Below are 9,949 nucleotides of genomic sequence, written 5' to 3'. Positions count from 1 at the left end.
AAACAATTTTAAAGACAAGGCCGGATGAAGTAACTGCTGGAAGTCCAATTTTTCAAAAATAAAAGTAGTTAGAGAAGGCTTCTATTTTATTACGTGGTTGTTCAAGTATTCCATCATAAATCTATATTAAAACCTTTACTTTCATGTCTAAACCACCTTTTTGTGCGCAGCACTGTGGTACTTCATCTGTCTATTATAATTATGATAAAATTGTATTATCATCTTACATTTTTAATTTAAGAATTTTCTTTAGTATGTTTTAATGTAAATTGATAGTAAAATAAAGTTTTATAGGATTATTCATCGATTTTTTTTTTGTTTTTTTTACCATTTTTCGTGCTTTTACTTTGAAATTATTTAAACAGGAAGACTCTTATTTTTTCCCTCCATATCCGCTAGCTGAATTGGTTTCATGCTAACCCCCCGGAAAAGCAGCAAACGCTGGAAGTGAAAGCAATGATTTCTCGACACCGTGACAACGTTTGAAGTTTTTGGAACTGTTGGACGTTCGGGCATAAAGAGCGGTACGTAACAAAACGCCACAAATGTCGACGTCAGTCCGAGTTTGGGGTGTTTTTTCCCCTCTTGACCTCCTTCGGGCCTCGCGGCTGCAAACGCTCGTCAGTGAGCGTTTGTAGTCATTAAAACCAACACAACCCCGTAATTCCTGCTGAATGTGCTGCTATTTTAAATACATCTGATGACGTAACAGTTTTACTAAAACCACAGGCCTTTTTGTGGACACAGAGCTCCACATTTCATGCGGCAATGAGAGGATAATCCCGGCCTTCTTCCTCCTTCACAAGCATCGGTGGCCGCGTGCGCACTAGAACTGCCCTTTACCGCGATCGACAGCAGTGTGGTCCAAATTAGCCCTGGTTCCGTCAGCTGTGGGTCCAGATCCAGGCCGATTGCAGAACCGGGACTCCTGGCGAAGCCTCTGCAGCAGAGATTCAAGGATCGGATCATCGAGAGTTCACGCCATCAACTCTTTCATCGACATCTATTCTGTTTGGTGTATTATATTATTACTGTAAGGTTGTGTTGACTCTGTTTAGAGGGCCCGAAAGGTTCAGAGGCAAAGTTAAAACCTGTAGCGCAACATTGAAATTTGTCACGTAAAGCAAAATATAAGCTTTTTCTGGAAGACAAACTTGACGTTTATTTTGAAAAGCTAACTCTAAACTTATGTTGAAAGACAAATTTAAAACTTTGTCTCCAAGGCAAACTTGAATCTTGTTTACTTAAAAGGGCAAACTTGAAATCTCTTTTCTTCAGGCAAACATGAAACATAATTTGAAGGGCAAACTTGAGTATTTTGATAAGGCAAACTTGATTTTGATAAACAAACACAAAATCTTGTTTCCTCAGGCAAACTTGAAATTATTTTGGAAAGCAAGTGTGAAATTTGAATCTTATTTTGAAACTTTGTCTTGAATGGAAGCTTGAAAGCTTAAAACTTATTTTGAAAGACACATTTGAATCTTATTTTGATAGGGAAACTTGAATCCTAACTTAAAAAGCAAGCTTGAAATTTTTTTATGAATCTTATTTTGAAAGGCAAACTTAAATCTTGTTTTGAAACTTTGGATCAAAGACAAGCTTGAAACTTTTTTTCCCTAAAACTTATTTGGAAAGTCAAGCTTGAAACTATTTTTCTTAAGTTATTTTCGAAGGCAAACTTGATTCCTATTTTAAAAGGCAAGCTTCAATTTTGTTCCTGAATCTTATTTTGATAGGCAAACTTGAATCTTATTTTGAAAGGCAAACTTGATTTTTTTTTTCTGAATCTTATTTTGAAAGGCCAACTTAGGACTTGAAACTTCATCTCAATTTTAAGCTTGAAACTTTTCCCTAAAACTTATATTGAAAGGCAAGTTTTTTTTTTTTTTTTTTTTTCAATCTTATCTTAAAACTTTGTCTGTAACGCAAGTTTGAAACTTTTTTTTTTCCTAAGACTTATTTTTAAAGGCCAACTTGAAACTTCTTCTCAATGTCAAGCTTGAAACTTTTTCCTAAAACTTATTTTGAAAGGGAAACTTAAATGGTAATTTGATTGGCATACTTGGATCTTATTTTAATAGGCAAACGTGAATCTTATTTTGAAAGGGAACTTGAACCTTCGTCTCAAAGGTGAACTTGACATTTTTGACTCTTATTTTGAAAGGCAAACTTAAAACCTACAGGGTTAGTTGGATCCAGTTGATGTCTGAACTGAACCTCAAGCTTTCATGGTTCTGAAGCATTTCATCCTGAAATGTTCTACTTTAAAACATTCCGTTTTCTGTCAAACAAAAGTCGACGCGTGTGAGTTTCTCCTTCACTGAATTGTGAGAACATTGTGAGCATGAAGAAACTCAGGTGAGATCTACAGGTGCTGATGGAGATGAAGAGACGTCTATGGGGATTCACCAGTACTGAGACCTTCCTGAGAAGCAGTCTGAGCATTGGATAAAGATCCTGAAGGACAACGCGTGGCTTTATTTTTACCCTACAGGTTCACCTATTTATCACGAATGCCTTTACAGGGAGAGGTTTGCCTAAATAAACTCAAGTCTGTTTAAGCAGCAACGTCTAGGTGTAAAACAGTTCAGTTTATCATATTTCTGTATTTCATTTTCATGCATTTTTTAACTGACTTGATTTATTCACTGAATAGTTCTGATGCACCTTATTGAGACTTCCTTTTAATTTATTTTTTACCACAAAAACCAGTTCAGACAAAAACTTCTCCTGACTTAAATCAAGGCCATGTTTCAAGCTCTAATTTTTCGTCCTGTGTGTATTTGTTTGTGTTTTTTAGGAAATAAATAATTGTGTTAGGTTTTATTTTACCTGTGGTGACCTTTCCTTACTGCCTGATCCTTCTGGACCTTCTGAGAACCTGAAGATTTGCTGAAGAGTTGGGCTGTTCAGTTGTGATTCCACTCGTCAGAAACGCTTTGGTCCAACTCAAATAACACTTTGTGTGTTTGTTTTTTTTTTTGTCTCTTTGTCATTTTCTTAACTTTCAGCGTTTCTTTGCTATTGGAGCGTTGCACCCCTCCCCCCGGTCCAGGGCCCCTGACGGGCCCTTTCGTCGGAGGGCTTCCAGGGAACCCGGTCCTGACAGGACGGCGGACTGCGCCCTTGCAGCTCGCCCCGTTTAGAGCCCCGTTGGCACCGACTCACGTCAACAACTTTCTTGCTGTTGGCGGTCGAGCTCCAGCTTTGACATCAAGCTCCAACACTCATAAGCCACACCTGTCCCCAGCGCCGCCCTCTCCAACTGCTGTGGCCATCAACCTCCTGAACGTCTTAAAGATTGTGAACGCCATGTCCCACCCCTTGTATAACCCCTACACCTCTGGGAAACAGAACTCCTCCCAGGGCCAGTATGGAGTACCCAGTGGACAGGGAAACCTTCGGATGCCGTCGCCTCACATGAGACCTGGATCCAACTATAGCTCTTCAGGAGCTTCTGTCAATCTTGGAAGTTCTGTTGGGGCGATACCATCGCTCCTCAGCCTGCCAAGCTACAGACCCGAGAAGAGGGCCACACTGGATGAAGACATAGAAAGATCTGTCAACATGCACATTAGCAAAGCCAGAGAGGGAGTGAAACAGCAGCATCCAGGCCAGAGGCCATGCTTTCCAGGCCCTTCAAGAAATGAGTTGCCTTCCTCAGTATCGGGAGGAACTTCCTATCAGTCGCCTCCATCTTTTCAAGGACAAAGACTCTCCAACATTGGGAATCCCAACAGCACCATGGACTGGTTACCAACGTACAATAAGGTCAACAAAGACAGTTCTCAAATGTTTTCTTCTGCTTCCTCTGGCTTTGTGGTTAGTGGTGATGGGAGGTATAACTCCGCAAGTGAAGAAAGGCGAGACATGCAGTCCATTCCAGGTTTAGGAGATTTTGACCAGGCCATGAAAACCAAGCCCACACCACCCTCTGAGCCAAGTCACCCCAAGTACACTTCAGAATCTGCTATCAGCATCCTTATGAACTTCGGGCTAGAAAAGGAAGACTTGGAGCATCTCATCTCCTACCCGGAAAGTCAGATCACCCCAGAAAACCTGCCGTTCATCCTGAGAGAAATTCGGATCAAGAAGACCAAGAGCGCTTCAGCAGTGGTTCAGCCAGAACCCTACCAGAAACTGCACCCCACCGCAAGCAGGGGCACAGTGGACACAGGAGACTCCAGAGAGTCAGAGATAAACCTGGATTCTGTGTCAGCGTCAATTCTCAAACCAAGCAAAGTGATTGACTATGGACATACCGGCAAATACAATGCAGGGGTTGAAGTGGGAAAGATTGGTGAAAGTAGCTCCACCTCTAACGTCAAACCCGGAATATTACGCATGGACACAGTTAGTGGTGGAAGCCACAGTCAAGACCTACAGCAAAGAACTCTGACCGAGGTGAAAGTGAGCACCAGTTCTGGGGCTTCTTGTCGTGAACAGGTCAGTTCCTCCTCCATTGGTTCACTGAGGAGTTCTCTGGCCCCTTCGAGTACCACTTCAACTCCGATAACCCCGACCCAAGCAAGCCAATACTTGTTTAACATGTTTAATTTCCCAAAAAAAGACACAGACATGAGGCAGCTTAATCCTGACACCTCAAAGTCTCTTCCTCCGAAACTGCCCAAGCCGTCGCGACCGTCGACTGCAACCCCCAACCCACCCAAGATTCTGACCAGAGGGGTACATCCACAGCGCCCCGGCCTCGTGGTGTTCGACAGCAAGCACAAAATCCCCAAAGCTGTGGAGAGTGAAAAACAGCCAACACCAATCTGCCCGCCACCCAATACTCCGCCAAACGCCCTGCAGCCCAAACAGCAGCAGATAAACCAAATGCAGCAACCGGAACCGATCCCGCCGCAGCGCCGGACTTTCTCCGCGCTGAAGACATTACCGCCACAGCCGGTCAAATCTGGAGGTGTCCCTGCTACCGCTGCTGCTGCTCCTCCGGTGACACATCAGCAGATCCCAACCCTCGTCAAAGGGGTGCCTCAGAAGACCACCGCCAGCCTGCCGCCGACCCAGACGGAGGTGTCCAAGAGTTTACCCACAGAAGCCATGATCCGGGACTACGCCGCCGCCACACCCAAAGTATTTCCTCATACCTGTACTCTTTGTAAGAAAGAAAGTGCACACTTGAAGGTAAGTGAACGACTGAACTGTGTTCTGTGTACCTCCCTACTCCACTACCCCCATGTCTCATTTATCTGTGCGGAATCACCCAATAATTCATTCACACCTTACAGATTAACATGGATCTACTGTCAAACAATTCCCGTTAATCCAGTGATGGAATATGTAATTTAAATGTAAATTTATATTTCTGAATATTTTTGAGTTTTCGATCTTGAATGGGATCCACTAGAAATGTTTTATGGTTGTGTTTAAAGCCTGAAAAGCTTACTTCGCAAAAACATCATGATGGAGAATCGCCAACTCCGAAGAGGTGGAGCATCGGACAACGATGGAGTGTTTTTTTTTTTTTTTTTTTTGCTTCCTGTTGTCCAGCAAATGCAGAAGAAATCAGGAGGACTTAAATGTTCTTTAACCCTCCTTTTTAGTTTTTCTATAACGTGGTGGGTTTTTTTTTTTTTTTATCCTTTTTTTCACATCGTAATGAGAGAAGAATGATGCAGAGTTGGCCGTCGTGTTCATCAAAGACTGGTCGGTCCACCGTGGTCGAGGCTGGAGAGAAGACTGCTGCTCTAGAGTGTTGTTTCTGACACAAGGACGCCATGCTGACATGCCCACTTTTTACTTAAGCCGTTTGTGTTTAACTCTATGATCCATTTTCCAATACATATAGATATTTTTGGGTTTGAAACCAAACGTGATTATGAACAAGACGGTATCTAGAAAAAGTCAAGAACTCTATTGTTTGTTTTTTTTTTGCTGTTTTTAAATGTCACAGACTGTCAAGCGACCTGGAACTGAGCAGCCCACAGTTTAAACTCAAAGTTATAATTAAAAATATTTTTAATTTTGTCATTTTAATGTTAATATTTGTCCTCAAAGCTGCTTCTTTAATGTGAGCATAAAGTTTTTTTCTTTAATTATCTCCTCTTTTTCTGGTCCTTTACATCAGTTCTTCTGCAGTGAGGACTTTCCTGAAATGGTTTTGGAAAACCTTTTCTGTGTTTTGTTTTCAGGACTGGATCTCCCACCACAATACCATCCTTCACCTTGAGAACTGCAAACTTTTTCAAAAACGGTAAGTGTTTTTATTTTTTACCCTGAGACACATCGGCTTCATTAAATGCCAATACTATATATAAAACTTTATGTAAACGTGCTTCTCCATTGTTTCTGTTCTCAAGATGGAAAGGGAAACTATAAAAAAAATTCTCTCCAGTTTACAGTCACATATTCCAAAATGTCACCGCACGGTGACCTAAATTAAAGTTTTACAGCGGCATTTGTAATCGGTGGGTGGTAGTCACATTTTTACACACTGCGCGGTGGCTGTGGAGGTTTTGGTTAGAAGTTACCATTTTACGGCAATTGGAAGAAAAGAACAAAAAATACCAGCAGAACTCAAAGTAAAACCCAAATGTCACACTGCTGCTCTTCTGCCTTCCTGCCTTGGTAATGCCTGCTCTGCCTTAAGTACCTGGCAGGAGCTAATTAAGATCATTTGCCCCACCTGCCAGATGAGCAGAATGGCAGGGCATGATGAAAAGTTGCAGCACAGCAGCAGGACGTAATGGCTTCATTCTGTAAATTCAAATGTTTTTTGAAATGATAAATCTTTGTTTTTTACTTTCAGGTTTCCCAAGTGGAAGGATCCGGTGTTTCTGCCTCCCAGGTAAGACTTTCTTAGAAACGAAAGTAGAGGCATTACAGAAATGTAAAGAAAACTGAACTAAAGGTTTTTACCTTATTTTCACTTTTTTTTTAATTTTTTTTATTTTTTTTTTTTTACTGATCTTTGAATAAAGTTCTGAAAAATGTTCTTTATTTGTGATCATTTTTTCTTGTTTAATTTCAGTGCTGCGAGTAAAGATCCCAAGCCGTCTCCTTCAACCCCCGCCCAGACCTCCAAGAGCCAGTCTAAGGAAAACAAGTGGAGCAGCAGCTCGCCATCGCGCAGCCCACACCGTCAACGTGGACCGGATGACCGGAGAGACCGGTCTCGCTCCCGCAGTCCGCGGCGCCGCTACAGCTCCGACAACCGTGACAAACACAGCAGCCGTTCCAACTCCAGGAGTCCACATCGCAGTTCTGATAGCCGGAGGGAGAAGCGCACTAGATCCCGCTCGGCGGGTCCAAATCGCCGTTCTGATAGCCGGAGGGAGAAGCGCACTAGATCCCGCTCGGCGAGTCCACATCGCCGCTCCGAGAGCCGGAGGGAGAGGCGCAGCAGATCCCGCTCGGCGAGTCCACATCGCCGCACTGATAGCCGGAGAGAGAAGCGCAGTAGATCCCGCTCGGCAAGTCCTCATCGGCGTTCTGAGAGCCGGAGGGAGAAGCGCAGTAGATCCCGCTCAACGAGTCCTCATCGGCGCTCTGAGAGCCGGAGGGAGAAGCGCAGCAGATCCCGCTCGACGAGTCCTCATCGCCACTCTGAGAGCCGGAAGGAGAAGCACAGCAGATCCCGCTCGCCACGTTCCAAACAAAACCGCCGGTCTGTATACACTTACCCAAAAATATCAAACAGAAGGACATTTAAATGTTTTCAAATGAATTCAGGTTATTAAGCAGGGTCTCCAGAGTTAAGGACCAGTGCAGGTTTGATGAAGATTTGGAAACAGGAAGTAAGAAAATACAAAGATATAGATGCATATTTAACTTTAAAGATGTTTAGCCATTAAATTAGGTACCCAATAGACCATCTATTCCTACTATTTTAAAACCATAGCTATGTTAAAACCACAGCTTGCAGCCTTTCAACTGTCTTTAAACTTAAATCCACATCCATGTTAAAAACAGAGCTTAGTGTCTTTCAACCTAAAACCGTAGCTACGCTAAAAACATAGCTAGTGGCCTTTTAACTGTCTTAACTTAAAACCCTAGCTATATTAAAACATAGCTAGCTGTCTAAACGGCCTTTTACCCTTAAACCATAGCTATGTTTAAAAACAAAGCTAGCGGTCTTTGGTCTTAGCCCAATATCTAGCGGTCCGCTTGCTAGCAGCCACTTAAGTTATTTTGATTTAAACCCTAGCTATGTTACAAACATAGATAATGGTCTATTAACCTAAAACCATACCCATGCTAAAAACGTAACTAGCTGTCTTTTAATCTAAAAGCATAGCTACAGTTAAAACATAACTAGCTGTCTTTTGTTGGTCTTTTAACGTAAAGGCATAGCTGTATTTTAAACATAGCCAACCATCTTTTGAGAGTATTTTAATCTAAAACCATAGCTATGTCATAAACACAGCTAGCGGTCTAAGCTTTTAGCCCAATAGCCAGCGGACCGCTAGCAAGCAGCCGCTTTAGGTTACACTATGCGAAAAGACAGGTGGATGCGGTCAAAAAACGAGTTGGGCCTACCCCAAACGTCATACATGCGACGTGGACGGGGGGCCCGAACCATATGTCCATATTGACTAGTTGGTAGTGAGAACGTGTTGCAACACTGCAGCCAAAGAGTGTTCGGACCCCCTCCCCCGTGTGCGTCTAGTATCTGACGCAAGACGTACACGGGGGAGGGGAGTGCGAAACAGAGTGCCTCTCTTCATGTAATTCCCGGTCAAAGTGAAAGAGAAACATCAATGGCATGTATCGGGGGAATTTTTTTTAATATCTGACCCATACTGATGATCTCAAATTACACAAATATCGGCTGATACCAAAACTGGCATATATATATTGTTCTTCCCTAGCTTGTATTGCCAAAAAATGACCACTGGATTGACTTGATTTGGCTGCTATTGGTTGTTCAGTCAACTTTTTACATCTAGTCAATAGTTTTGAGTCCTAGCAGAGTTTAAAAGAGTAATAAATATATTGAAAACATTTTTTTTTTAACCAATTACGGCGTAAAAAGTCTCCATAGCAGCCAATTACTAATGCTAAAAAGTTTCTTGACAGAAAACTGCAGCAACCAAGTCGTAGTTGGATTTTAAATGATAAAAGTTTCACTCGGAAATCATGAATTTAAATGAAAACATTTTCTAATTATAAACCGTTGCTGATCGTGTTTCCGTTAGGTCTCGGACTCGCTCTCGCTCAAACTCCCCGAGGCACAGCCGCAACACCTCTTCCCGTTACCGGTCTCGCTCGAGAAGTCGCGAGAGACGCTCTTCACCGAGGAGGAGAGATGAGAAAAGGTCACCAAGGCGGAGCCGCGAGAGGCGGCCGTCCACAGAGAGGTCGAGCAGCACCGAGAGGCTGGCCAAGAAACTTCTGGAGAAAACAGGTTCGACCAATGCATAGCGTTGGCGCCCCCATGATCTGGTTCCAGGCAACATCTGTGTTTGTTTTCCAGGTGTCCAGTCTCTGTCTAAACACTCTGACCTGGAAGCCATGGTCAAAACCCTGGCTCCGGCCCTGTTAGCTGAATTGGCTAAAATGAAGTCGTTAGCTTCATCCTCTTCGGCTCCGTCCTCTTCGGCTCCGTCATCTACGGCTCCGTCTTCTTCTTCTTCTTCTTCAGCAAAAAAGGAGAAAAGTGAGAGCAGCTCTTCTGGGAAGCCTGAGGTTGGTGTTGGATCAACTATGAGCCTTCTGTAAATTCTGATCAGTTGTTTTTAGACAGGCGGAGATGTAAATATTAATCACAATAATCTACTAAACATATTAAAAAGAGGTTAATGACGGTATAACTGTTTTGTTTTCAAGAAGAAATCCCAAATCATAATCCCTCTACCTCTGTGCATGACGATTTGGATGATTTATTTTCTCCAAATGTTCTTTTTTGTAAAGTTTTCCGTTTTAGCTTCATTGCAATTTTTCTGTTTTTTCTCAGCGTCTTCCAGAATCCCAAACTTGTTCTGTT

The 9,949-nt window shown here is 42.7% G+C and overlaps 1 protein-coding gene and 1 long non-coding RNA gene across 4 annotated transcripts in view; one reads left to right on the top strand and one right to left on the bottom strand.

Annotated features, from left to right (window-relative positions):
* Positions 1 to 318: 318 nt before the first annotated feature.
* Positions 319 to 9,949, bottom strand: part of LOC112155955 — a 37,928-nt gene continuing 28,297 nt past the window's right edge. Inside the window, exon 3 of the long non-coding RNA XR_002920886.2 lies at positions 319 to 940. This is a non-coding gene — a long non-coding RNA (uncharacterized LOC112155955). The remainder of the gene's footprint in view (positions 941 to 9,949) is intronic.
* Positions 393 to 9,949, top strand: part of LOC112155952 (serine/arginine repetitive matrix protein 2) — a 20,184-nt gene continuing 10,627 nt past the window's right edge. For all 3 annotated transcript variants that reach the window (XM_024288027.2, XM_024288028.2, XM_024288026.2), the window contains exons 1-7: positions 393 to 524; positions 3,015 to 5,148; positions 6,156 to 6,217; positions 6,773 to 6,811; positions 6,995 to 7,630; positions 9,162 to 9,370; positions 9,440 to 9,650. In XM_024288027.2, coding sequence (XP_024143795.1) covers positions 3,316 to 5,148; positions 6,156 to 6,217; positions 6,773 to 6,811; positions 6,995 to 7,630; positions 9,162 to 9,370; positions 9,440 to 9,650 — 2,990 coding nt within the window. In that variant the 5' untranslated portion in view covers positions 393 to 524; positions 3,015 to 3,315. The remainder of the gene's footprint in view (positions 525 to 3,014; positions 5,149 to 6,155; positions 6,218 to 6,772; positions 6,812 to 6,994; positions 7,631 to 9,161; positions 9,371 to 9,439; positions 9,651 to 9,949) is intronic.

Source organism: Oryzias melastigma, linkage group LG18, assembly GCF_002922805.2.
Source record: "Oryzias melastigma strain HK-1 linkage group LG18, ASM292280v2, whole genome shotgun sequence".
Classification (NCBI taxonomy): domain Eukaryota; kingdom Metazoa; phylum Chordata; class Actinopteri; order Beloniformes; family Adrianichthyidae; genus Oryzias; species Oryzias melastigma.
The sequence above is the reverse complement of the archived record's forward strand: the minus strand, read 5'-3'. Positions and strand labels throughout refer to the sequence as shown.